The 23223-nt window shown below is 52.8% G+C and overlaps 2 protein-coding genes across 2 annotated transcripts in view; one reads left to right on the top strand and one right to left on the bottom strand.

Moving 5' to 3' along the window:
- RIMS4 (regulating synaptic membrane exocytosis 4) overlaps positions 1-9599 on the top strand; it is a 66841-nt gene extending 57242 nt beyond the window's left edge. The window contains exons 3-6 of the mRNA XM_052651164.1: positions 3328-3440; positions 3723-3824; positions 4438-4577; positions 9381-9599. Coding sequence (XP_052507124.1) covers positions 3328-3440; positions 3723-3824; positions 4438-4577; positions 9381-9599 — 574 coding nt within the window. The remainder of the gene's footprint in view (positions 1-3327; positions 3441-3722; positions 3825-4437; positions 4578-9380) is intronic.
- Positions 9600-15015: 5416 nt separating this feature from the next.
- KCNK15 (potassium two pore domain channel subfamily K member 15) lies at positions 15016-20401 on the bottom strand. Its single transcript, XM_052651247.1, has 2 exons — positions 20119-20401; positions 15016-15698 (listed from the first exon to the last, which is right to left on the bottom strand). The coding sequence occupies exons 1-2, from the start codon at positions 20399-20401 to the stop codon at positions 15016-15018; spliced, it is 966 nt and encodes a 321-aa protein (XP_052507207.1).
- Between the last annotated feature and the right edge of the window lie 2822 nt (positions 20402-23223).

Here is a 23223-nt window from a genome sequence, read left to right as displayed (position 1 = left end):
TTTAGGATTCTCTCAGTTTCCCAGAGAGAGTCTTTGTCTCACTGGGTCTGGATCAGCTGTCTGACCCTGGGTCCATCAGCTCTGATCAGGGGACCAGGTACTGCTTTAGTTTAAGTCAAACCAGTTTCTTCAGTCAATGACTTATGACTTAATATGAACATGTATTTTTTGCTTATGTAAACTTCAGCACAGGTGTTCTGGTCATTGCATCTAGGCAAGCTCCTTTGCTCTTTTTTAAAATAATCCAATACGTGTTTATGATTCCTCTGCTTTCAGATATTTAGAGAGTTTCCATTTTCACTATTATAAACCATCCATGGCTAGATACAGTCCCTTTCTCCTCCACATCCAAAGGCCTGCAACAGTTGGTTTCCCTCTTTTTTTTCCCAAGTCTGTCCTTTCTGGTGTTCTACGACATTGCCTGAACCCGCAACATTGACCTTCTCCAAGGTCATGAACTAGACTCTCTTGCCCCTGCCTTGTCTCCATCACCCTCTTAGGAGAGAAGTACTCTCCCCTGCTCCTTACTGGGCTCCTTCACTCTTGTGGCGTCACCATCCTGAGGACCTCAGGACTCCCTGCTGATGACTCTGCTCAGTGTAGAGAGAAGATAGTATGTGGGAGGTGACCGCCTTTCCTCTCGCCTTGTTACTGGGCCCTGTGTAACCTTTGGCCCCCCTGGTCAAATTCTTCTCTCCTGGTCCATTCTGCGCCACTGCAGTCTGCAGCGATTCCTCTCTTCCGATGGTCTCAGCTCTCACAACCCAGGGTGGGCGGGTAGGGGACTGGTTGTGTCTCGTAAGAAGGCAGTCGTCCTCTTTAGTTGTTTCTTTGGGGGCAACATGTTTGTTTGCCCAGCAGAATGGTAAGTTCTTTGTGCATGGGGTCTTCTCTTATTTGTTCCTGCAGCTTGCTTGGAATTTTATACGTGAAGGCGCAAATATTATTGGGCAGTGGCCTGGTGTAGCAGCGGGCACTGCCAGTTTTCTAGCCCTCAGGCAGCTGTCTTTCTCACTCTGGGCCTCAGTCTTCCAATCTGTGAAATAGGCTGCTGAGTCAACGGACACTTACCTGTAACTATTTGCAGAGCTGGAGAGTGAATTCTTGGCCAACCGTGAGGATTTGTGAATTAGCAATGAGGTGTAAAGGCAGACAGCTGTGGTTCAAACATCAGGGAGTATGTCTAGGGTGTGAAGAGCTGGATACAGTGAGTCATTGTATCCGAAGAACTGGAGCCAAGATAGACAAGCAGAGTGGTTCAGAAGCAGAAGGGAATATCCTCAAGGTGGAACCAGATACCCCTTGGGTTCTCCTCTGGCTCCTTCAAGGCTGACAGCCCAGAAGGTTCCCTTGGAAGGAAGCTGGGGACAGGGTAGGCGGCTGCTCCTAGGGCAGGAAACAAAGCGTGCAGTGCCCTCAGTCAAGTCCCGAGGTAGTCGCCCCTTCCTGCTAAAAGACCCTTTGGCTGGCTGCTGTGAAACCTGGCACAGTATGTGCTTGTTCAGAGTTAACTGTTGTTCTTGGAACATGCCCAAGTGGAAGGTCACCTGGGGTTGGCCTTAAAGGTGTTGTATCCATGTGCTGACATTGCCCTGTGAATTCTGGCTTCAGATTGGGCCGAGTCTGCCTCTTCACATGAATAATGCTGATAAAAGTTAAAAAAAAAACGAAAAATGAAAAAACCCTCAACCTCCTTTGGCTGTGGCGAGGATCCTAAGAGAAAATGGGTTACAAGTGCTTTACTTCTGAAGATAATAGGCACATCAAGCTTGATGTTTAGTGCCTGATTTCATTAAGTTTTTCCAGTAGTCATGTATGGATGTGAGAGTTGGACCATAAAGAAGGCTGAGTGCCAAAGAATTGATGCTTTCGAGCTGTGGTGTTGGAGAAGACTCTTGAGAGTCCCTTTGACAGCAGGGAGATCAAACCAGTCAATCCTAAAGGAACTCAACCCTGAATATTCACTAGAAGGACTGATGCTGAAGCTGAAGCTCCAGTACTTTGCCCACCTGATGCAGAGGGCTGCCTCATTGGAAAAGACCCTGATGCTGGGAAAGATTGAAGGCGGGAGGAGAAGAGTATGACAGGATGAGATGGGTGGATGGCATCACTGACTCAATGGACATGAGTTTGAGCAAGCTGCAGGAGATGATGAAGGACAGGGAAGCCTGGTGTGCTGCAGTCCATGGGGTCGCAGAGTCGGGTGTGACTGAATGACTAAATGACAACAATAACTCGTTAAGTACTTAACAGGTCTAGGAGATGGGAGTGTTATTGTTCCCATTTCAGAGATGGGAAAGAAAAAACTAAAATTGGCTTTAGCAAAATAATATAATAATAGTTGTTGTTGACTTACATAACCAGAAAGAAAAAGAAGTATCTCTTGCTTCAGGTAGCGTTTGATCCAGGAGCTTATGCAGTGCTGCCTGTGTGATGGCCTCCTTCATGGGCTGCCGATGGCAGCAAGGGAGTGGCCAGAGGCTCCAGGCTTCTGTCTCAGGTTCGGATCTCATGAGAAAAGAGAGTCTCTCACTTCCTACAGTTCAAAGAAAGCTTCCTGGGCAGATTCTTGTGGGCTTGGGCGAGATGCCCAACTCTCAACCAGTCACTGGCCAAGGAAGGAATGGCCTCATTGGCCAGGCTGAGCCCACGTGAGCTTCTGAAGCTGGGTCTGCTCTGCTCCACGGGAATCAATGTCTTGAGGAGGGGCCTCCCCAAAGGAGATTTACAGTCTGGTTCCCAAAGGAAGGGGAGCAGATATTTGGGAGCTCCATGGCAAGGACAAGCGTGAACCTCTGAGGCTGAGCAACTGGCTCTGTATATTTCTAACTGTCTAGTGCAAACAAGTCCTCTGGGGCTCCTGTTAAAAGGCAGTTTCTGATTCACCAGCTGGGGAGTAGAGTGGACCACGTTTTCTTTTCTAACTAGCTCCCGGGCAGTGCTGCCGGTCCCTGGACCACACTCTGAGTGTCACAGCCATAACCCATAGAGCCAGGCATGGACAAGCATCACCTCCTGAGAGTCCTACCCGGAGAGGCAAGTGACATCATACCCATTTCATGGGAGAAGAACCTGAGACTTGGCAAGGAGGGGTCAGACAGGACACAGAAACTAAGCTCTAGAATTTTGGAGTCAGAGCAGAGATTTTAGGACCATTAAAGGAGAAAGAAAGAAGCAGAGAGAGGACACCGGCCTGCCTGAGACTGGGAGATGGATGTGGACAGAATCGCCATGGAATTAGGGAGGTTCTAGAGCTGACTGCCTGAGTCATCTGAGTCCTCAGTTGGCCCCTGGGAACGTCTGTTTTTGTCTCATTCTTTCTTGCAGCCTTAACTACGGGGGAGTCTGTCTGGCATCGGATGCCCAGTTCAGTGACTTCCTGGGCAGCATGGGGCCGGCACAGTTTGTGGGCCGCCAGACCCTGGCCACCACGCCGATGGGTAAGTGTCCCAAGACCTGTTCCAAAGCGGGTGGGGGTCCCCACCAGAAACCCCATGTCTCTCCTCTGCCAGGGTTACATCCACTGAGCAATCAGCCTGGAGCCCAGGTCACACTTGCCAGGCGCTCTGCAGAGCCCGGGCACTCGGCGTGGGGGTTGGTTCTGGTTTGTTTGTGGCTGGGAGCAGGGGAAGGGAATTGCATCCTCAACAGAGATGGGGAGCAGAGTCCTTGATGGAGCTTCCAAGCCACTTCCTGGTCTCAGCTCTTGGGGCCTGTTGCAGGGGACGTGGAGATCGGCTTGCAGGAGCGGAACGGTCAGCTGGAAGTGGACATCATCCAGGCTCGGGGTCTGACGGCCAAGCCAGGCTCCAAGACACTGCCAGGTGTGGGGGCTGCCCTCCCGTCTGCAAGGCAGGGGTGGAGGTCTGGGAGGATGTCCTGAGGGGTAGCTGGGTCTAGAAGAGAGACGATGGTGTCTAACTGGGGGTCTCCCTCCCCCAAAAGCTAGTGACTCCTGTGTCAGTGGCAGTTTAGAATTTATTCTGGAGACCCAGTTGAAATTGTCTATTGACCTTTTCCACCTTCTTGACTGCACTGAGCTCCTAGGGGTTCAGAGACCATCTTTGGTTTTTTTTTGTGGTTCTACCATTTGTGATTCTACCCTAGCACCTGGTAGGGTGCATGGAATGCCTTGAGTGTTCAGCAAACATCAGAGTGAGTGGGTCAGCCATGAGTGTGTAAGCCCAGGAATGGTGGGCAGGCAAGGGATTGAGAAAGGGAAAGGGTGAGCAAGGAAAGGGTGAGCAAAAGGGCAGGCAGGACCACTGGAGAGGGTAGAGTAGACTCCAGCCAACCCTGGCTGCACCCCAGCACTGTTCCCTCATCCCCGGACTCCCTGGGGGCATCCCGGTCCCCAGCAGCGGGCCCCTCTGCTGCACCCTCTGCCCGCCATTGGAGGCCCAGGCTACAGCTCACCCTGCTGACCTCTGTCCTCAGCGGCCTACATCAAGGCCTACCTGCTGGAGAACGGCATCTGCATTGCCAAGAAGAAGACCAAAGTCGCTCGCAAGTCGCTGGACCCACTATATAACCAGGTGCTGCTGTTTCCTGAGAGTCCCCAGGGCAAAGTCCTGCAGGTGAGGGGCCAAGGGGCCGGGCAGAGTCTCACCTGGAGAAAGCAGAGCACTCTGGTAGATCTGAGCGCCACCATTTGTGGTGTGACTTGGAACAAGTTCCTTCCTGAGCGTCAGCTTCTTTATCTGTAAAATGGGGATATTAATAGTAGCCACTGATAGAGTTCCGTGACAGTGGAATGTGTCCTTTGTGTAAGAAAGGTATTTGCAAGTTCGGCCTGTAGTAAGGGCTCTACAAGTGGCCACCATTGTTATTATCATGATTACCATCGTCACCAACCTCTGGAGACCAGGGGCTTGGCATGGAGCGCAATGCTAATAGACTGAAAGGTTTTTGAGGATCCAGAGGCCTTTGGCCCCCTGACTTTTAGGAAGATCCTAGTGGTCACCTAGGGCTTCCTTGGTAGTTCAGCAGAAAAAGAACCCACCTGCCAATGCAGGAGACATGGGTTTGAAGAAGGAAATGTCAACACACTCCAGTACTCTTGCCTGGGAAGTCTCAAGGACAGAGGAACTTGATAGGTTACAGTCCGTGGGGTCAGAAAGGACTTAGCAACTAAACAAAAAACAACAAAAGATGTTTGCTGAAACTAGCGTTCGCTGCCCATCATGGGGGCCGGGCTGGATGCCTTAGGAGCCACATGCCTACTGTCTTTGAGCTGACATTTGCTTTTGTTTGTCTTTGTTTTTAAAAATACTTATTTTTTTGGCCTCTCCAGGTCCTAGTGCAGCACGTGGACTCTTAGTTGCAGCCTGTGGGGTCTAGTTCCCTAGTTTACCAGGAATCACACTTGGACGCCCTGCATTGAGAGTGTGGAGTCTTAGCCACTTGACCACCAGGGAGGTCCCTCAGAGCCACTGTTTGGGCATCTCTAGTTTATACCTCAGTTTCTTGCTCCTAACCTGAACAGGCAAAGCACACAAGGGTAGGCCCAAGGTGTTCCAAATCTCCAAGACAGCGGGCTTTTGCCAAACTGGAAAGCCCAGGTCCTGTCTAGGGCACAGTCTTTCAATTTGTAGGTTGTGACCCATCAGCCATTTATGAACTCAGTTTAGTGGGTTGTTTTTTTTTTTTTAATGGAATGGAATAGGAAGTAGGAAAGAAATGGAAAATAGGACTAGGAAAGAAAACATTTCTCTTTCTTAGTAAGGCAAGTCTTATTTGGTGGAGCCACTTGCTTCAGTTGTGAATCTCATGTGTTCACTGGGTGATTTAAATGTGTGTCTTGCTGTATATATCAGTCAGAACAAAGTTGGGAAAAATCTTTCTGGTCTAGAGACATTCAAAGACAATTTAAAACAACCAGAAGGCCATCTGGGGGCCACACCTGGCCCACTGGACTAAGGTCTGTGTTTTCTGGCCTGAGCATCTTTGAAGAAGCTCCAGAGCACATCCCTGTCTGGGATGCAGAAAGATTAAAAAAAAAAAATAGAAATCTGGCATGGGGGTCCTTGCTGCTGAGCCTTCTGACTAATGTCAGGGCAAGACAGACCCACCACGATTGAGTGATGCCAGCTGTGTTCATCCGCTAAAGCTGCCATAACAAAACACCATAGACCTGGGGTCTTAGACAACAGAAATTTATTTCTTACAGTTCTGGAGGGTAGAAGTCCAAGATCAAAGTGTCACAAGTTGTGTTTCTTCCGAGGCCTCTCTCCTTGGCTTGCAGACAGCCACCTTCTTGCTGTGAACTCATACGGTTCTTTTTCTACACGCAGGCATTCCTGGTGTCTGACTGTGTGTCCTCATCTTCTGCTCTTATGACACCACCAGTTAAAATCACAACCCACACTAATGGCCCATTTTAATGTAATCACCTTGAAGGACCAGTCTCCAAATACAGTCATGTTCTGGGGTCAGGGCTTCAATATGAAATTGAGGGGCATGCAGGTAAGCCCATAATGCCAGTGATAACAAATCCACAGACATGGGCTGCTGCTTTTTTTTTTTTTTAATTGAGAATATAGTTGCCGTACAATGTTGTGTTAGTTTCTGCTGTACAAGGAATGAATCCGCCATCTATATACATATAGCCCGTCCCTCTTGAACCTCCCTTCCACTCCCCACCCCTCTAGGCGACCACCAAGCACCAAGCTGGGCTCTCTGTGCTATACAGCAGGTTCCCACTAGCTTTCTGCTTTACACATGGTGTCTGATCAGTTACCTAGGGGGCGTTGACGATTTATTAGTTGGGTGACCTCGGGCAAATGATTTAACCTCCCTGAGCCCCAGTTTAAACAGCTGTGAAATCAGAATCCTTTTTTATAGCGTTACTGGGAAGATTGAATCTAGGGTTGATTTGGCCTTAGACAGTTTCTGACGTGCAGTAACCAATAGCCGTGGCCCACATTGTTTGTATATCTCTCTGCATGCTTGAGGAACGGCTTACAGCTTACAGTGAGCTTCCATATTTATTATCTCTTGTGAGCCTCGCCTGCCAGGTAAGCTGAGTGTGGATGATTCCATTTACAAACAAGAACCCTGAGTCTCGGTGAGGCTAAGTGACTTTGCTGAAATGACCTAGACAAGACTGGAACTTGACCCTACACATGTCTGACCCCCAAGTGTGTGCATCAAGACAATAGGTCTTGTGAGCGATAAGCCAGCCCACATTTAGAGAGGGGCAGAGTTACAACCTGAGGAGAGCAGATGAGGGTCCTGCAGCCACAGAGACCACCTGTCTGGCCGCTCTAAGAAAGAGAGTTTGACCGAGAAATGGGGAAGGTACTGCACAAAAGAGTCTGTTGAAAAAAAGGAAAGAGGCTAGTATGTGTGTTCTGCATGTGGCAGCCTTTAAAAACTGAAGTATAATTGATTTACAGTATTGTGTTAATTTCAAACGTGCACCAAAGTGATTCAATTAGTTTTTTCAGATTTTCTTCTACTATAGGTTGTCATAAGATACTGAGTGTAGTCCCCTCTGTGTGTGTGTGTGCGCTTAGTTGCCCAGTTGTCTCCGGCTCTTTGCGACACCCATGAACTGTAGCCCGCCAGGCTTCTCTGTCCATGTGGATTCTCCAGGCAAGAATACTGGAGTGGGTTGCCATGCCCTCCTCCAGGAGATCTTCCCAAACCAGAGACTGAACCCAGGTCTCCTTCACTGCAGGCAGATTCTTTACCATCTGAACCACCAGGGAAGCCCATAGTCCCCTCTGCTATACAGTAAATCCTTGTTGCTTTTCTATTTTAGATATGGTACTTTGTTAACCCGTACTCCTAATCTGTCCCTCCCATCTTCCCTTCCCTTCCCCTTTTGTAACCATAACTTTGTTTTCTGTGTCTATGAGTCTATTTCAGTTTTGTTTATACATTCACTTGTATTATTTTTCTAGATTCCACATTTAAGTGATATCATATTGTATTTGTCTTTCTCTGACTTCTTCACCAAGTATAATATATTCTAGGTCTATTCACCTTGCTGCAAATGGCAATATTTCATTGTTTTTAAAGCTGAGTAATAGTCCATTGTGTGTGTGTGTGTATGTGTGTATACATACCATATCTTCTTAAGCCAGTTGTCTGTTGATGGGCACTTGGATGGTTTCCATATCTTGACTATTGTAAATAGTGCTGCTATGAACATTGGGGTGCATGTATCTTTTCAAATGAGAATTTTCGTCATTTTCCAGATATATACCCAGGAGTGGGATTGCTGGATCATATGGTAGCTCTGTTTTAAGTTTTTTAAGGACCCTCCATAGTGGGCTGCACCAATTTACATTCTCATGAACAGGGTAGGAGGTTTCCCTTTTTCCGCTGCCCTCTCCAGCATTTATTGTGTGTAGACGTTTTGATGATGGCCATATTGTCTGGTGTGAGGTGATACCTCATTGTGGTTTTTGATTTGCATTTTTCTAACAGTGATGTTGAGCATCTCTTCATGTGCCTATTGGCCATCTGTTTGTCTTCTTTGGAAAAAAATCTGTTTAGGTCATCTGCCCATTTTTTTATTTTTTTCCCCAATATTGAGTTGTATGAGTTGTTTATCCATTTTGGATATTAACCCTTTGTCAGTCTTATTTTCTCCCATTTCTGTCATTTGTCTTTTTGCTTTTTGATGGTTTCCTTTGCTGTGCAAAAGTTTTTTGTATGTTTGATTAGGTCCCATTTGTTTATTTTTGCTTTTATTTCTTTTGCCTTGGGCAAGCGATCTATGAAAATATTGCTACTGTTTATGTCAGAGAATGTTTTGACTAAGTTCTTTTCTGGGAGTTTGATGATGTCATGTTTTAGGTGTTTAAACCATTTTGAGTTTACTTTTGTATATGCTGTGAGAGAGTGTTCTGATTGCATTGATTTACATGTGGCTTTTCTAACCACTTTTATTTTTTATTTAAAAATTTTTTAAATTTTATTTATTATTTTTATTTGTCTGTGCCAGGTCTTAGTTGGGGCATGTGGGATCCAGTTCCCCAACCAGGGATCCAATTCAGGCCCCCTGCATTGGGAGAGTGGAGTCTTAGCCACTGGATCACTAGGGAAGTCCCAACTACTAATCACTTTTAAAACCTTTATTTCTGAGGATCTGGAAGCAGAGGGCAGGTGGATGAGGAGGTAGGTAGGACACTGACAATGTAGGGTCAGCCCTCAAGGCTAGGGCTCAGAGATGGGGCAGGTGGAAAGAAAGAGCAAGACTGGAGGGAAGAAGCCATCATCCAAGAGCATCTGGTGGGACTTGAGCCACTTTAAGGAGGTGGACTTCCAGGACCCGGAGATGAATGAGGCACACGGTGACCCCAGGTTCTGTTTCTGGGCCTGTGAGTGGCGTTGGCCGCATCTGAACCGCTGTGTCTCTTGCCCCGCAGGTGATCGTGTGGGGGAACTACGGGCGGATGGAGCGGAAGCAGTTCATGGGCGTGGCCCGCGTGCTGCTGGAGGAGCTGGACTTGACCACCCTGGCCGTGGGCTGGTACAAGCTCTTCCCCACCTCCTCCATGGTGGACCCAGCCACGGGCCCCCTGCTCCGGCAGGCGTCCCAGCTGTCCCTCGAGAGCACCGTGGGGCCCTGCGGCGAGCGATCTTAGTGCCGGGGAGGGGGAGGGGCTTCCCGAGATGGTCCGGAGACCCAACCTGGGACCCCAGGCCCCGGGGTATATTGAACAGAGGAGGCCGGGGTTCTCCCCCACCCAGTGGGGAAGCTGAATGGGGAGACTTGACCCCCCAGGGCCCCTCCTCACCCCTTTTTTGCCTCCTATTCCCTGAGACCTTCCCTCTCCTGATGGGATTGGCTGCACTTTTGACTTGGCCGGTTCTTGACCTGGTGGATGTGTCTGCAGTCCGGAGAAAGGAAAGATCGAGGCGGCAGAGCACACCATCCTCCTGCCCCCGACTCTGTCCGACCGCACCCCCTTTTTGCCTCCTTGGAAGCTCGCTGCCCGGAGTCACGTCCAGAACCCAGCGGCCATCTCCATGGTGCCAATTACCAGCAAGTGTCTTTCCTGCGGCACCGGGTTCAGGCAGCTACTCCTGCCCCCCGAGCCTACGGGGCAGCTTTGCAAGGATCCGGCGCCAGCTCCGGGGGCCCCCGCACCCCCGGCTTGAAGAGGAGCTCAGGCCTCCCTCCGCCTGCCCATGGAAGGAGCTCTGCTGCCGCCTGTTCGAGTACATCTGTCTGTCCCCTGCCTGTTTCTCTTTTGGCGGCTCTAGGACATGGGGTCCAGCAGGGACCAGGGGAAAGGAAAGGGGTGCCCAGGCCTGGCAGGGACCCCCAGGGCACCTGGCTCTGTGGGGTTGTAGGAAGCTAGTTTGCACACTGTGGGCGGACTGGAAAGAACTCTGTTGGCTGTGTTTCCACCGAGGAGCTGCAGGACCCTAATTTTCGAGAACCCCAGCCCCAGAGAGCTCACCAGTCTCTGAATTTGGGGGATGCTGGTTTAGAGAGGGAGTGTGAAGAAAGCTGGGATTGGGTGCCAAGGTGAGGGGTTCCCAGGTAGGAGAATCCCTCCTTGTCGGATGAGGTCAAAGGTCATCTTGTCTGGCCCTCTGCCTCCAGGCTAAGGGCCTGGGGAGGCACCCGAGCTCCCCAGTTTTAGTCTTTTTAAACAAACTATCCTGTACTAAGGGCGGAACCCACTGCTCCGGCCTCAGTGACCTTGGCTCGAGGAGAGAGAGAGTGAGGCGAGACAGGAGTGTGAGAAGGGGAAGATTCCTTCTTGAGCAGGCCTGGGGGCTGCCTTCCCAGCCCCACCTGGCCTGGTCCTCCCTGGAGCCTTTGGAAGCCCTTTTGCATGCGGGGAGGACACAGGCTGGCCCCTTTCTGTAGAAGCACATTTCTGCCACCTCCCCTGGGAGGCACCCAGCCACCCACTACCCACGCACACACTGCTCCCCCCCATCATTACCCAGTCCTGCTGTGTAGGACGTAGTCTTGGTTAGCCGAGTAGGCTTAGAGTGCCTGGCCCTGGGCCTGGTCTTAGCTTCACATAGAGTCCTTACAGAGGGGATGGAGAAAATTCCAGGAGGCAGCCTTCTCTCTGCTGGCCCGGCCTGGGTCCAAGCCTGGACCTGGTTCAGGGGAGGCTGGCCCCTCCTTCTCCTCCTCCTCCTCCTCCTTTTCCTCTCCCTCCTCATGTAGGGTTGTAGCCAGAGCCGCCCATGACACTCAGATGTTCTGATTTATTACCCTTGGGACTGATTTTATTTAGGAAGCGCTCCTGATGATGTGGGCCTTGGTGGGGCCAGGGCTCCATCAGAGGAGGTGGTTTCCACTGAGGATTGCCCGGCTGTGTTCTGTCCCACCTTATCCCCACTCCCCCCCCCCCCCCACCACCACCCTTTTAGGCTGTGGACCAGGTGAGTCCTCCCACCTGGAACTCCCCCCACCCCTGGCCTATTCCCAGCCCTGGGCATCCTTCGAAGTTCTGGTTGAGTTATAGCACCCCCCTGCATAGGAATGGGGAGATAGAGGTGCCCCCTCCTTGGTCCAGGAGGCCTTCTGACCTTCCTGGAATCCTGGTGGCTGGAATCCCAAGGCTGGGGAGGAGGCAGCGGGGCTCAGAATCAGCCCCTCCCCTGTGCTTTTTTTTTTTTAATCAGTGTGATTTCTCTGCCGTTTGTTTATTACTCACCATTCGGAATATTTTGAGCCAGGAGAGCGCCTTCTCTCTCCAGCTGTCATTGCTCTGGTAGTTCAGGGGTAGCATTTCAAAGCCGGGGTGGGGCCTGGCTGTCCCAACCTGAGGACAGGGGGGCACAGCCTTGCTCCCCAACCTGAGCCCGCCCTGTTCGGGGGTGGGTCTGCACAGCCTTTATAAAGAGAGAAGGCGCTCCAAAGCAATAACATCCTGAGGGTGGTCACCGAGGGCCCCCCTCAATGACTTTGTGTTTGTTCTGTGGTTTCTCAGCTCACCTCCCGGAGGGGTGGGGTGGCACGGGGGCTGGAGCCCTGTTTCTTTGTATCATCGTTGTGAGCACATGGCCGCCTTCCAAGGGGCTCCGACCATTGGGCATGGGACCCCCCCCCCATCTGTCCTCACCCAGGAATGGGGGCTTGGGGAGGGAGTGGCTGTTCTCATCATTAGCTTTGGGGAACCTTCCAGCCTGCTCCTGTCTGGTCTTTTGTCAGCTCAAACTCCCCTATTTGGAGAGGAGCTGAGAGGGTGGCACTGGGGGAATTAGGGGTGTGAGGAGCCTGGAGGTCTATAGGGGACGATTCCTTTTTCAGTCTCTGGGCCAAAGGTCACATGCCGGGGTACGGTGGGAGGGAGTCATTTCCACTTTCCTTCTCCAGAATCTGCCTGTCACACTAAAGGGAAAGGAGCTTTGAAATGATTTCCATCTTAACAAAGAGATCACAGGCCCCTGGGGTCACCTGTGAGTTCACGACACTGGCAATCTGGGCCTCCTCAACCCCCAGAGGCTGAGCTGGAGCCAGAGCAGGACCAAGTGGGGCCACCATCTCCCCCCCACCCTGCAATATTTCCTCTGCCCTTCTCTCCGTGGCCTTCTCCCACGGGCCTTGAAAAAGATGGGCAGCGCCGATTATAGTCCCATCTGAGAGGGCAGGAAACCAAAGCTCAGAATCAGTAAGTGGCTTGCCCAAGACAAGACCCCTCAGCAATGAGGCCAGAACAGAAGCAGCTCTGTCCGTCCTCCTCCGTGGGACAGCATAACATTGCTCCAGGGCACATGCCATAATAACGATCTGTGACCTTTAGGCCCTGGACCAGCCCGCCCTGCTTGCTTGCATCTGGATGGGCCAGTGACTTTTCTGGGCCTTGGGTTGGGGAGAAGGGTTGCCCTAGAGACCTTGCTCTCCTGGGTGGGGGATGGGGGGTCTGCCCTGATTGACATGAGGCTGTGCAGGCTGTGGTCCTGGTCTTGATGCTAAGTGGGGACTCCCCCCAAGGGACCACCCTGAGGGAGGCCAGACACCACTTCCTGGGGCTGTGTGGGGGTGAGGGGGGCGGTGGTACACCTCACCTTAAGGCATTCCCCCCCAAACCTTCAGATGGAATAACATGGGAACTTCTCAGAGTGCTTTACACACCTGTTTGTTTTCAAAGTGCTTTTATCTCGGTGTACCCTCAGAAGAGCTCCCAGCAGTCGGTGGAGGCCTGGGTGAGTTATCAGCCCCATCTTACAGAAGAAGCTGAGGCCCGGGGAGGGGAAGGTGCTCACTAAGGTCGCACTGGGAGTTGGTGGCTGAGCCCAGGGGAGAACTCAGCTCTCCAGCGGTTCAGAGCTCTTTTGTTCAAACTGGGGCAAAGCACAGTTGAGGTCATGCACTTGACGAGCTGACCACCGTCCAGCTCCTTACGTCTGGAGCTCAGGGGCACATCTCAGCGTAGAGAGGCACCGCTGAGCCCCGCTGCCCTTGGAGCACAGCTGTTGCATGAGGCAAGGCCACCTGCGTTGATTTATTGAGCAGCAGCCCTGTGCCAGACCCAGGGGACGGGGTACCCTGACTCCATCACCCACTGTCCTGCAGTGACTCGTTTGGGCTCCAGGAGGCTCCAAGTCTTACAGCAGCACCTCTGAGTGGACGGAAAGCTTTCATGTCCATGAGCTCATCTGACTCACAAACCCCGCCCAGGAGGCGCTGACCATGCCCGTTTGACTCATAGCTTCTGTGAGGGCAACGTGGAGACGAACCCGGGGCCTCGGACATCATCTCTGAGCCCTTTCACCGCACGCACCACTGCCTCCTGAGGGGATGGCAGGAAGGCAGACCCCTGGTCCTCAGGCCCGCTCTCCACTCACCTTTCCCCCTCTTCCCTCTCCAGGAGCAGGAGCCCCTCAGGCTTTGGGGGAGGGAGGGTTTCTGGGGCCCCTAGGTTGGAGCAGGTCACGTTGCATTGTGTTCATGACCATGTAGCTCATGTTGAAAATTAAAGTTTTTGGCTTTTCTAACCCAGCTTGCTCTGTTTTGTGTTGACACAGTTCCCTCTGGGATGCTGAGGGCCGTTGATTATAATGACCTGAATGCTGTGGGGTGTCAGCTTTGTTAGTGTCCATTTATGGGTCTGGGGCGCATCCCAGCACCACTTCCAGAGGTGCACAGGAGGGAACAGGATACTGGGTGAACTCATTTTACAGATGTGGAAACTAAGGCCCAGGGAGGGGATGAGAATTCCCTGAAGTCCCATTGTGGGTGATTGGCAATAACCAGACCTCACAGACCTCAGAAGAGACTGTGGCCCAGGGACTGCCTTGGCAGTCCAGTGGTTGACTCCACGCTTACAGAGTAAAGATTTGATCCCTAGTCAGGGCACTGAGATCCCACATACTGTGCACAGCGGCCGGGGTTGGGGGTGGGCGGGAAGACTGGTTCGGGTAGTCCCAGTGACATGGTGAGTGTCAGGAAGACCCCCTCCCCCATCCGAAACGGGCTGGCCGAGGACAAAGAACATGAGATTCGGGGCTGGGGCAGTTCCACTCTACAGCCGAGTAAGAATGCGTGGTCTTTAAATGGTGCACAGTTTGCCCAGTGGTCCCCGCTGGATGGTGAATGTTTCTCTTCGGTCCATCTGATCCCCGTGCTTCTCATAGTGGGAGCAGCTGGCCTCACTGGTTAGGATTCCAGTGTGCGAAGTCGTGCATCGCCCCCACAACGCGGAAAACCCACGTCACACAAAAGAAAAACGGGCCTGTGGAGAATGCATGTGGCCACGCCTTCCTAGAACAATTGGGGCCACAGGGGACTTGCACCTACGGGGCAACTTAAGAGTCGTGCTTTTGCTTATGATGCGACTTTTAATGTCTTTTTGGAGAGGAGAGCGGGACTCGCGCCACAGAAGGGAGTGAGAAACTGCTCGTGGCAGAGGACGGCATTGAGGCCACGGCCCCTCAGCCCTTCTCCAAGCTCTGGGGAGGGTGCGTGGACAGGCGAACCTTCAGGTTCTAGGATCGACCCCCCGGATGAGTCCTGTGGGACGAGTCCCGTGATTTCTGGGGCCCATCCCAGGACCACTTCCAGAGATGCACAGGTGGGAAGGGCTATCAGATGGACTTCCGCCGGGCCGGGGGCCTACCGGGTCTGCCGCCGCCCCCAGCCCCGGGGCTGGCGGGGGGCGAGAAGCCGGGATTGTCGCGGGCGCACAGCTCCAGCCGGTGGAGGCGGCAGGAGATGGAGAGGAGGCCGGCGCGGTGCGCGGGCCCTTGGCTCTCGGGCGCCCCCGGGCGGAGCGGGCGGGCAGCGCGCGCAGGCGCGTCCGCGCCGGCCGCCAGGAAGCGCAGGACCACGAGGTTGAGGAAGGCGCCGATGACCGTGAGTCCCAGGAGGATGTACAGGAAGCTGAAGGCCACGTAGGGCGGCTTTCTCTGCAGCGCCTCGTCGTTCTGCAGCGCCACAAAGTCGCCGAAGCCGATGGTGGTGAGCGTGATGAAGCAGTAGTAGTAGGCGTGGAAGAAGGTCCAGCCCTCGAAGTGCGCGAAGGCGGCGGCCCCGAGGGCCAGGGTGCCCGCGCACACCAGCAGCCCGGCCACCACCATGTTCTCGGGGGACACGCGCGGCCGCCGCAGGCCCAGGCAGCGCTTGGCCGCCAGCAGGAGGCGCCGCACCAGCGCGTTCAGCCGCTCGCCGAGGCTCTGGAAGGTGACCAGGGTCAGGGGGATGCCCAGGAGCGCGTAGAACATGCAGAAGACCTTGCCCGAGTCCGTGCCCGGCGCGGCGTGGCCGTACCCTGGAGGAGGAAGGAAGGGGAAGGCTGACGAGTGGCCGTCTCCTCACACACAGGCCTTCTTCCTGCCGGGTCTCTCTCCCCATCCTCCAGAGCCCGCAGAGCATGTAGAAATGCTGGTTCGAACTAGGTCATTCCCCCGGCTTTAAAAACCTTGTGTGGCTACCCATAATCCGACCAAGTTGTAAACAACCTAAAATATCCCTCTCCTGGGGGAATGGATAAACAACCTGTGGTACATCCATACAACGGACTAATTCTTTTCAGCCACAGGAAGGAAGGAGCTGCTATTTCCTCAGCAACAGAGGATGGGTCTCAAATGTTTTATGCTGAGTGAAAGGAGCCAAGCTCAAAAAGCTACATATTGCTGGGTTCCATTTAAATGACATTCTGTAGGATAACTGGCAAAACTTCTGTGGCAAAACTGTAGGATGAGCGAACAGACCTGTGGTTGCCAGTCCTTGCAGCTGGGAGAAGCGAGTTAACTAACTACAAACAGGCACGATGGAATTTGGGGAGTGGTAGAGACATTCTGCCTTGAAATCATGGCTGCAGTTACACGACAGGTTTTCATTTGGCAAAACCTGCACAGGTGTACACTGAAAAAGAATGAATTTGAATGTCTGTAAATTGTGCCCTTGATAGAAAAAAAAAAAACTGTTGTGGCTCCCCAGTGTCGACAGGGTACAGTCCGCGCTCGCAGGCAACGCCATGAGCTGAGCCCCCTCCCCCTCCAGCCTCACATGCTATTTCCTCGCAGCCCTGTCCTTTTCTCATGGTTCCCCTCCCCTCAGTGGTCTTTTCCCCCTGCTCACATCCATGTCGCCTTTCCCAGTTCCTGTGCCAAGCCAGCTCTCATGAAACACCTATTCAGTCTGGTGGAGTCCCTCACTGAGTCCCCTGAACTGTGTCAGGAACGCAAACATGAGTGGGCTTCCTGGAGTCTCGGCACACAGAACAATCATTGTGCGGTTAGTGGATGTGTATCTCTTCCAGGACCCAAGGTCCTGGCAAGTGAAAGCTTTCATGGTATTCTCAAAGTACCCCATAACCCAGGAAAAGTCAGGTGTCCCTTCCCCAATAGAATATGCCTCTTCTAGCAAATTGGCTCCATCTGCCAAACGATAAATACACCTTTGGCCTGTGCTGTTCTGCAGTGAAGAAAGTAGTTCTCTAAAATACACACATGTGCAAAGTGATGTGCGCATGTGAGTTGTCGTTGCCACAGTGTTGGTGACAGGAAAAATAAGAAACAGCTTAAATGTTCATTGAAAAGAGCCTGGTGAAGCCAGGCATGGTGCCATCCAATGATGGTTGTGGTTCCAACTGAGGGCGATTTAGCCCCTGAGGGGACAACTGGCAATGTCTGGAGACAGGTTCGGTTGTCATACCTGGGAGGTGGTGGGATGCTGCTGGCATCTGGTGGGTAAAGGCCAGGGTCCTGTTCAATATTCCTTGATGCATAGGACAGTCCCCACAATCAGAATTTGTCGTGTCCAACTGTTGGGGTCCATTGACTGTAGCCCACCAGGCTCCTCTGTCCATGGAATTCTCCAGGCAAGAATACTGGAGTAGGTTGCCACTTCCTTCTCCAGGGGATCTTCCTGATCCAGGGATCAAACCTGCGACTCCTGCATTGGCAGGTGAATTCTTTACCACTGAGTTACCAAGGAAGCCCACCAGAATAGCCAGTCCAAAATGTCAGCAGTGCCAAAGTGGAGGAGCCCTGCTTATCAGCCATGAAAAAGAGGACACAGTTCTTCAGGGACTGATGTAAAGAAATCACCAAAATATACGAAGTGAAAAAAGCAAGAAACAAAAAGGCATGTATAACATAATGTCTCTATCACGTATGAAAGTGAAAGTAGCTCAGTTGTGTCTGACTGTTTGCAACCCCATGGACTCTATACAGTCCATGGAATTTCCCAGGCCAGAATACTGGAGTGGGTAGCCTTTCCCTTCTCCAGGAGATCTTCCCAGCCCAGGGATCAAACCCAGGTCTCCCGCATTGCAGGCAGATTCTTTACCAGCTGAACCACCAGGGAAGCCCAAGAGTACTGGAGTGGGGGCAACCTATCCCTTCTCCAGCGGCTCTTCCTGATCCAGGAATCAAACTGGGGTCTCCTGCATTGCAGGTAGATTCTTTACCGACTGAGCTACCTATGTGTGTTATACAGGAATATACAGGCAGAGAAGATACTTGGAGTTCAGTTCAGTTCAGTCGCTCAGTCGTGTCCGACTCTTTGCGACCCCATGAATCGCAGCACGCCAGGCCTCCCTGTCCATCACCATCTCCCGGAAGGATACTAAAAAAACAGATAATTGCATTTGATCCAGAGAAAGGAATTTATAGGTTGACAGATGCGGAGAAAAGGAGACTTCCTTTTCATCCTATACCTTTTATACCGTGTGAAGTGTGTGCATATATAACATTTGAAATGTCAACACTGGATACATATATTATATTTAAAGATCTATGACTCCACGTTCATGTCCCTACTTCATGGCCCTATCAGTCTGCCTGTATCTATTTGCGGGGCAGGGATGCTGCTGCCACTAAACTGTGAGGCCCTTGAGGCCAGAGTCCAATCTAGTCATTTCTCATGTCCCTGATCACCAGTGTCCTGCACAGACTAAGAGCTCAATGAAAGTTTAATAATCAGTAAGAATAATACTCAAACCAGATTGAAGGAGGTACAGAGTGTGAGACAGAGGAGCATCTTTAGGAATAAAAGGCCAGACAGTGCTGTTTCCAGCCATTTGTCTGGTTTTGACAGAGAGGAAAATGAATAATGATAATAACTAAGCATGCTAGGTACTCTACATGGATTATTTTATTTAATCGTCTCAATGACTGTATGAGATTACTATCCCCATCTTAAAGATAAGGAAACTAGGCTCAGAGGGAGAAAGCTGCCCAGAGGTCACAGAATTGAGCTATTAACCACTATCCTCCATAGCTTCTCAGTGGCTCTTTTCTGTTCCTGCGGAGCTCAACCCCTGGGTTCTGTCGCCTGGCTCTGCAAGGCTAGCTTCTGCAGCCTGGACCACACAACCATACTGGCGCCCCCAAGTGGCCAAAAGCGGTAAAACGGCTATTTCCTCAGTCTCTCCACACCCTGGTCCCTACTCCCTCCCCATCCCAGGTGCAGGTCAGAGGCGAGCCGTCAGAAGTGGGGGCCACATCCAGCTGGGAGGCCTCCAAAATGTGGGGGAGGGCAGAGGAGGTGGACAGGGTCCCACACCACTGGCTGCAGTGACAGGGAGGGTCTTAGGCTGAGCCAAGAGAGAGAAGCAGGGGTGCCCAGGCTGACAGGAGGGGTCCAAAGGGCTGAATAGGAGCTGGGCCCACAGTTGGCAAATAATGAATTGTCATTATGGCTAATTACCAGTCCCTACTTAGCCTCAGGACTTGTGCTATGCATTTTACCTGCTTGACCTCACTTAAACCTGGCAATCACTCAGTAAGATAGCAACATATGCACTTTGTAGTTGAGGAAACCAGGGCTCAGAGAGGTACAATCAATTGCCAGAGAAGGCAGAAGGCAACAGAGATGAAAACCAGAACTCTGGCCTATGTAATTTCGGAATGCAGGCTTTCAACTCCACCGCTAAACCCACAAACTCACACTGACTTGCAAGAGCATTATGGAAGAACTTTCTCTGAAGCACTGGTTTCCAGGGTGGTGGTCCAGGCCCAAAGAGACACTGGGACCGCCACAGCCAGCCTGGGGGAGTGGTTGGAGCCCCGAGAGCCTGCTCCCCTCCTTTTCTGCTTCCCCAGGCTTGGGCTCGGCAGGAGTCGGTAGCCATGGCAACGGTTGGCGGTCCAGATGCTGCAGAGAAGGTCCTCTGAATCCCCGAGGGTGAGGTCCAAAGCTGGTGGTAATCAGTCATTCCTTTAACAAATATTTATTGAGTGTCTACTACAGGCTAGGCACTGGCCATATTGCAGGGACTAAGACAGATTAGGCGCCCATTCTCTTTTTTGTTATAACACAAAAATCAATCCCCCCCCCCCCCCCCCGCCCCACACCTTTGTTTTCAGTGCTTTCTACTTGTCAGGCCCTGTGCTAAAACTTTCTACATATATTATCTCCTTAATGAAAACTGTCTCACTACAGCCTTGAGATAGGGCAAGTAAGCAACTCCAGCCACTTGGGCTTCCGACTCCACTTTATCAGTCTCCCAGCCCCTGCCACTGCCTCTTGGCAAAGGGGACCTACTGGCTCCTCGCAGCCGGGCCTGCTTGGAAACCACAGAGCCCACCCGACAGAGGGAAGCAAGTGAGGCTCGGCGAGCTGAAATGACTGCTCCAAAGTCACCCCGCCTGGCAGAGGCAGAGGTGGGACTGAAACCCCGGGACGCCGCGGGCGCCTGGGGATGGAGCGAGCGCCGAGGAGAGGCGCCGGGGGCCGCTCACCGATGGTGGTGATGACGGTGATGGCGAAGTAGAAGGAGCCGGCGAACTTCCACTGGCTGCCGGCGCGGTGCGGCTCGGCTTGCAGCGCCAGGCGCTCCAGCTCGCGGTAGTCCTCGGCCGAGAAGCCGTACTTCCTCCGCAACTCGCTCCGCTTCTGGGCCAGCAGCCGCTTGCGGCCGCTCTCCGCCTCGGACTCGAGCGCGTCGAAGACCGCGGCGCCCACCAGGAGGTAGGAGACGATGCACAGGACGAGCGCGGCGGTGCGCGCGCTCTGCTTCCTCATCGCCGAGCCCCAGGCCCCGCTCCCCGGCCCCGCGCCGCGCTCGCCGCCGCCCCGTCCATGCGCCCCGACGGTCGCCCCGCGCCCCCCTCGCGGCAGGAGTCGGGGCTGCGGGCGGCTGGGGTGTGGCACCCCGGGGCGGCGCCTCGGCGGGGCGGGGCGAGGGGGCGACAAGGGCCCGGAGGGCTCCTGCAGCTGCCACCTGCCTGCGCCTCCCCTGCCTTGGTTTCCCCGGCGGCGCCCCGCGGCTGTAGCGTCTGCAGGTCATGACAGCGGGACCGAAGCGCCCAAAGCCCAGCTCTGCAGGCGCCCTGTCTGCACCGCCCTCCTCGTCCTGTGACCTTGGGCAAGTCATTCCTTCCTTCGTTCGTCTGTCATCCAGCAAATATTTACCAAGCACCTGCTGGTACACACAATCTATTACATTCCTGGTATAAATAGATCTGATATCCTAGGATAGAGGGTTGGATGAAAAACAAACAAAAAGATAATTTAAGAAAAGTGTAAGGGTCTTCTCTGGCGGACCAGCGGTTAAGACTCCGCGCCTCCACTGCCAGGGGCGCGGGTTGGATCCCTGGTCGGGGAACTAAGATTCCTACAGGCCCATGGCACGGCCAAAAAAAAAAAACGTCCTGTCTTGCAAGGCGGGAGGAGGGTGGGAGCTGAAGGGGCACTTAGAGCTGAGATTGGTGGGAGAAAGCGTCCCCGGGAAGCGACTGGCAGCATGTGCGGGCCCTTCAAGCAGAGAAGCCAGTGTGTCTGGAGTCACAGAAATTGGGGTGGTGGGGGGTCAGGGTGGGGGTGGGGATGGGGATGAAAAGGAAGACAGAGTCCACTTCACAGGGGATTTTACAGGCCTTCTGAAAAGTTCCCTGGTGGCTCAAACGGTAAAGACTCTGCCTGCAGTGCGGGAGACCTGGGTTCGATCCCTCAGGCAGATCCCCTGGAGAAGGAAATGGCCACCCACTCCGGTACTCTTGCCTGGAGAATCCCATGGATGGAAGAGCCTGGGGAGCTACAGTCCATGGGGTCGCAAAGAGCGGACACAACTGAGTGACTTGACTTCGCTTCTTCAGTGCAATAGAAAACCCTGGAAAGGCTGTAGGCAGGAAAACGAACACCAGTGATCTAATTGACTTTTTTTTTTTTTTTTTAAGAGCATTCTGCTTATCTTTCGGGAGATAGTGGCCCAGAGTGAAGGCCAGTTAGGAGACTCTTGTCCTCCAAATGTGTGCTGAGGGTGCGATGGAGATGGAGATGAGTGGGTGGGTCTGAAATGCTTCGGAGGTGGCACCAGGCACACTCGGCCAGCCGCATGCTTACATGATGATGGAGTCAGGGCAGAGGTGACCTGTGTCCCATCCAGGCCTGGTCCATAAACCTGCCCCACATGTCAGGCCCCCACCGTTCTTCCCCAACCACAGACGATTCGGACACCAACCGCCCATCCTAAAGGAAATAAACTCAATATTCATTGGAAGGACTGAGGCTGAGGCTGAAGCTCCAATACTTTGGGCCCCTGATACAAAGAGCCAACTCACTGGAAAAAAACCCTGATGCTGGGAAAGATGAAGGCCGGAGGAGAAAGGGGTGACAGAGAATGAGGTGGTTGGATGGCATCACCGACTCAATGGACATGAGTTTGAGCAAATTCCAGGAGATGGTGAAGGACAGGGAAGCCTGGTGTGCTGCAGTCCATGGGGTCGCAAAGACTAAACAAGTCTTTAGGCGAGGACAGAGCCACAGAGTGGGAAGAGCTGGGGAGACACACTGCAAAGGATCCCCCAAAGGAACACCTATTCTGAACTTCGATGGCATTAAGCCCCTGACGTCTGGAGTCCATCTGTAACTGTAGCTAGTATTATCCAGATGCACAGAGCAAAGGACATGCTGGTGGGTTAGATGTGGAGGGTGAAGAGGAGGACTTAAGGATGATCCCAGGGTCGCTGGCCTGAACAGCTGGGCACTTGGGGCGCCTTCCATTGGCAGCACTCCCTGAGGAATCTACCCCTCCCCACCAGCACCAACATGACGCTCATGTCAGAGTCCTAGGTCGGCCGGCATGGGTGGGCAGAGTCCTGGGCAGCCTCTCCTGCAGCTGTCTGGACCCCCACCCTCCCAGCTCTCTGCTGCAGCTTAAAAAAAAATCATTTATTTCTTTGACTTCGATGGGTCTTAGCTGTAGCACACGGGATTTCGGTCTTCTCATGGGATCTTGGGTCTCCCTTGTGGCATGTGGGATCTTTAGTTGCGCGATGCAAACTCTTAGTTGTGGCACGTGGGATCTAGTTCCCTGACCAGGATCGAACCCTGGGCCCCTGTACTGAGGAGCCCAGAGTCTTAACCCCTGGACCACCAGGGAAGTCCCTCTGCTGCATCTGACATGCGTCGCTTGTCCCCTGTGATCGATCCACCCTCTCTCCCTGCTGCCCCTTTGCTTTTTTTTTTTTGACTCCGTCTACATTCAACTTTCAGTTCCTTCTGCAACCCCCTGCTTTGCTTGGAACAGCCTTCTTCCCAGCGCACTCCACAGCCAACATTTATTGAATGCCTGCTAGTAGTACGGCATTGGTAGAAGCACTTTACATGTATTAAGGCATTTAATCCTCACAACTTCTTTATGTAGCAGAGGCAGCTGGCTGACACTCTGCTTGTCCTGTACCCCTCCCTTAATGGGACATCTTCCCTGACCCCTCAGGTGCCCCTCTGGGCTCCTCGGAGGCGTCCCGGCTCCTGCCGTCTTGCATTCCTCCCACTGAATTCCCTGTGTGTGTCCCCCTGAGGACAGGGATCCCATCTTGGTCACCAGTCTGCCCCCAGCACCC

This window comes from Budorcas taxicolor, chromosome 13 (assembly GCF_023091745.1).
Source record: "Budorcas taxicolor isolate Tak-1 chromosome 13, Takin1.1, whole genome shotgun sequence".
NCBI classification, from domain to species: Eukaryota; Metazoa; Chordata; class Mammalia; order Artiodactyla; family Bovidae; genus Budorcas; species Budorcas taxicolor.
The sequence above is the reverse complement of the archived record's forward strand: the minus strand, read 5'-3'. Positions and strand labels throughout refer to the sequence as shown.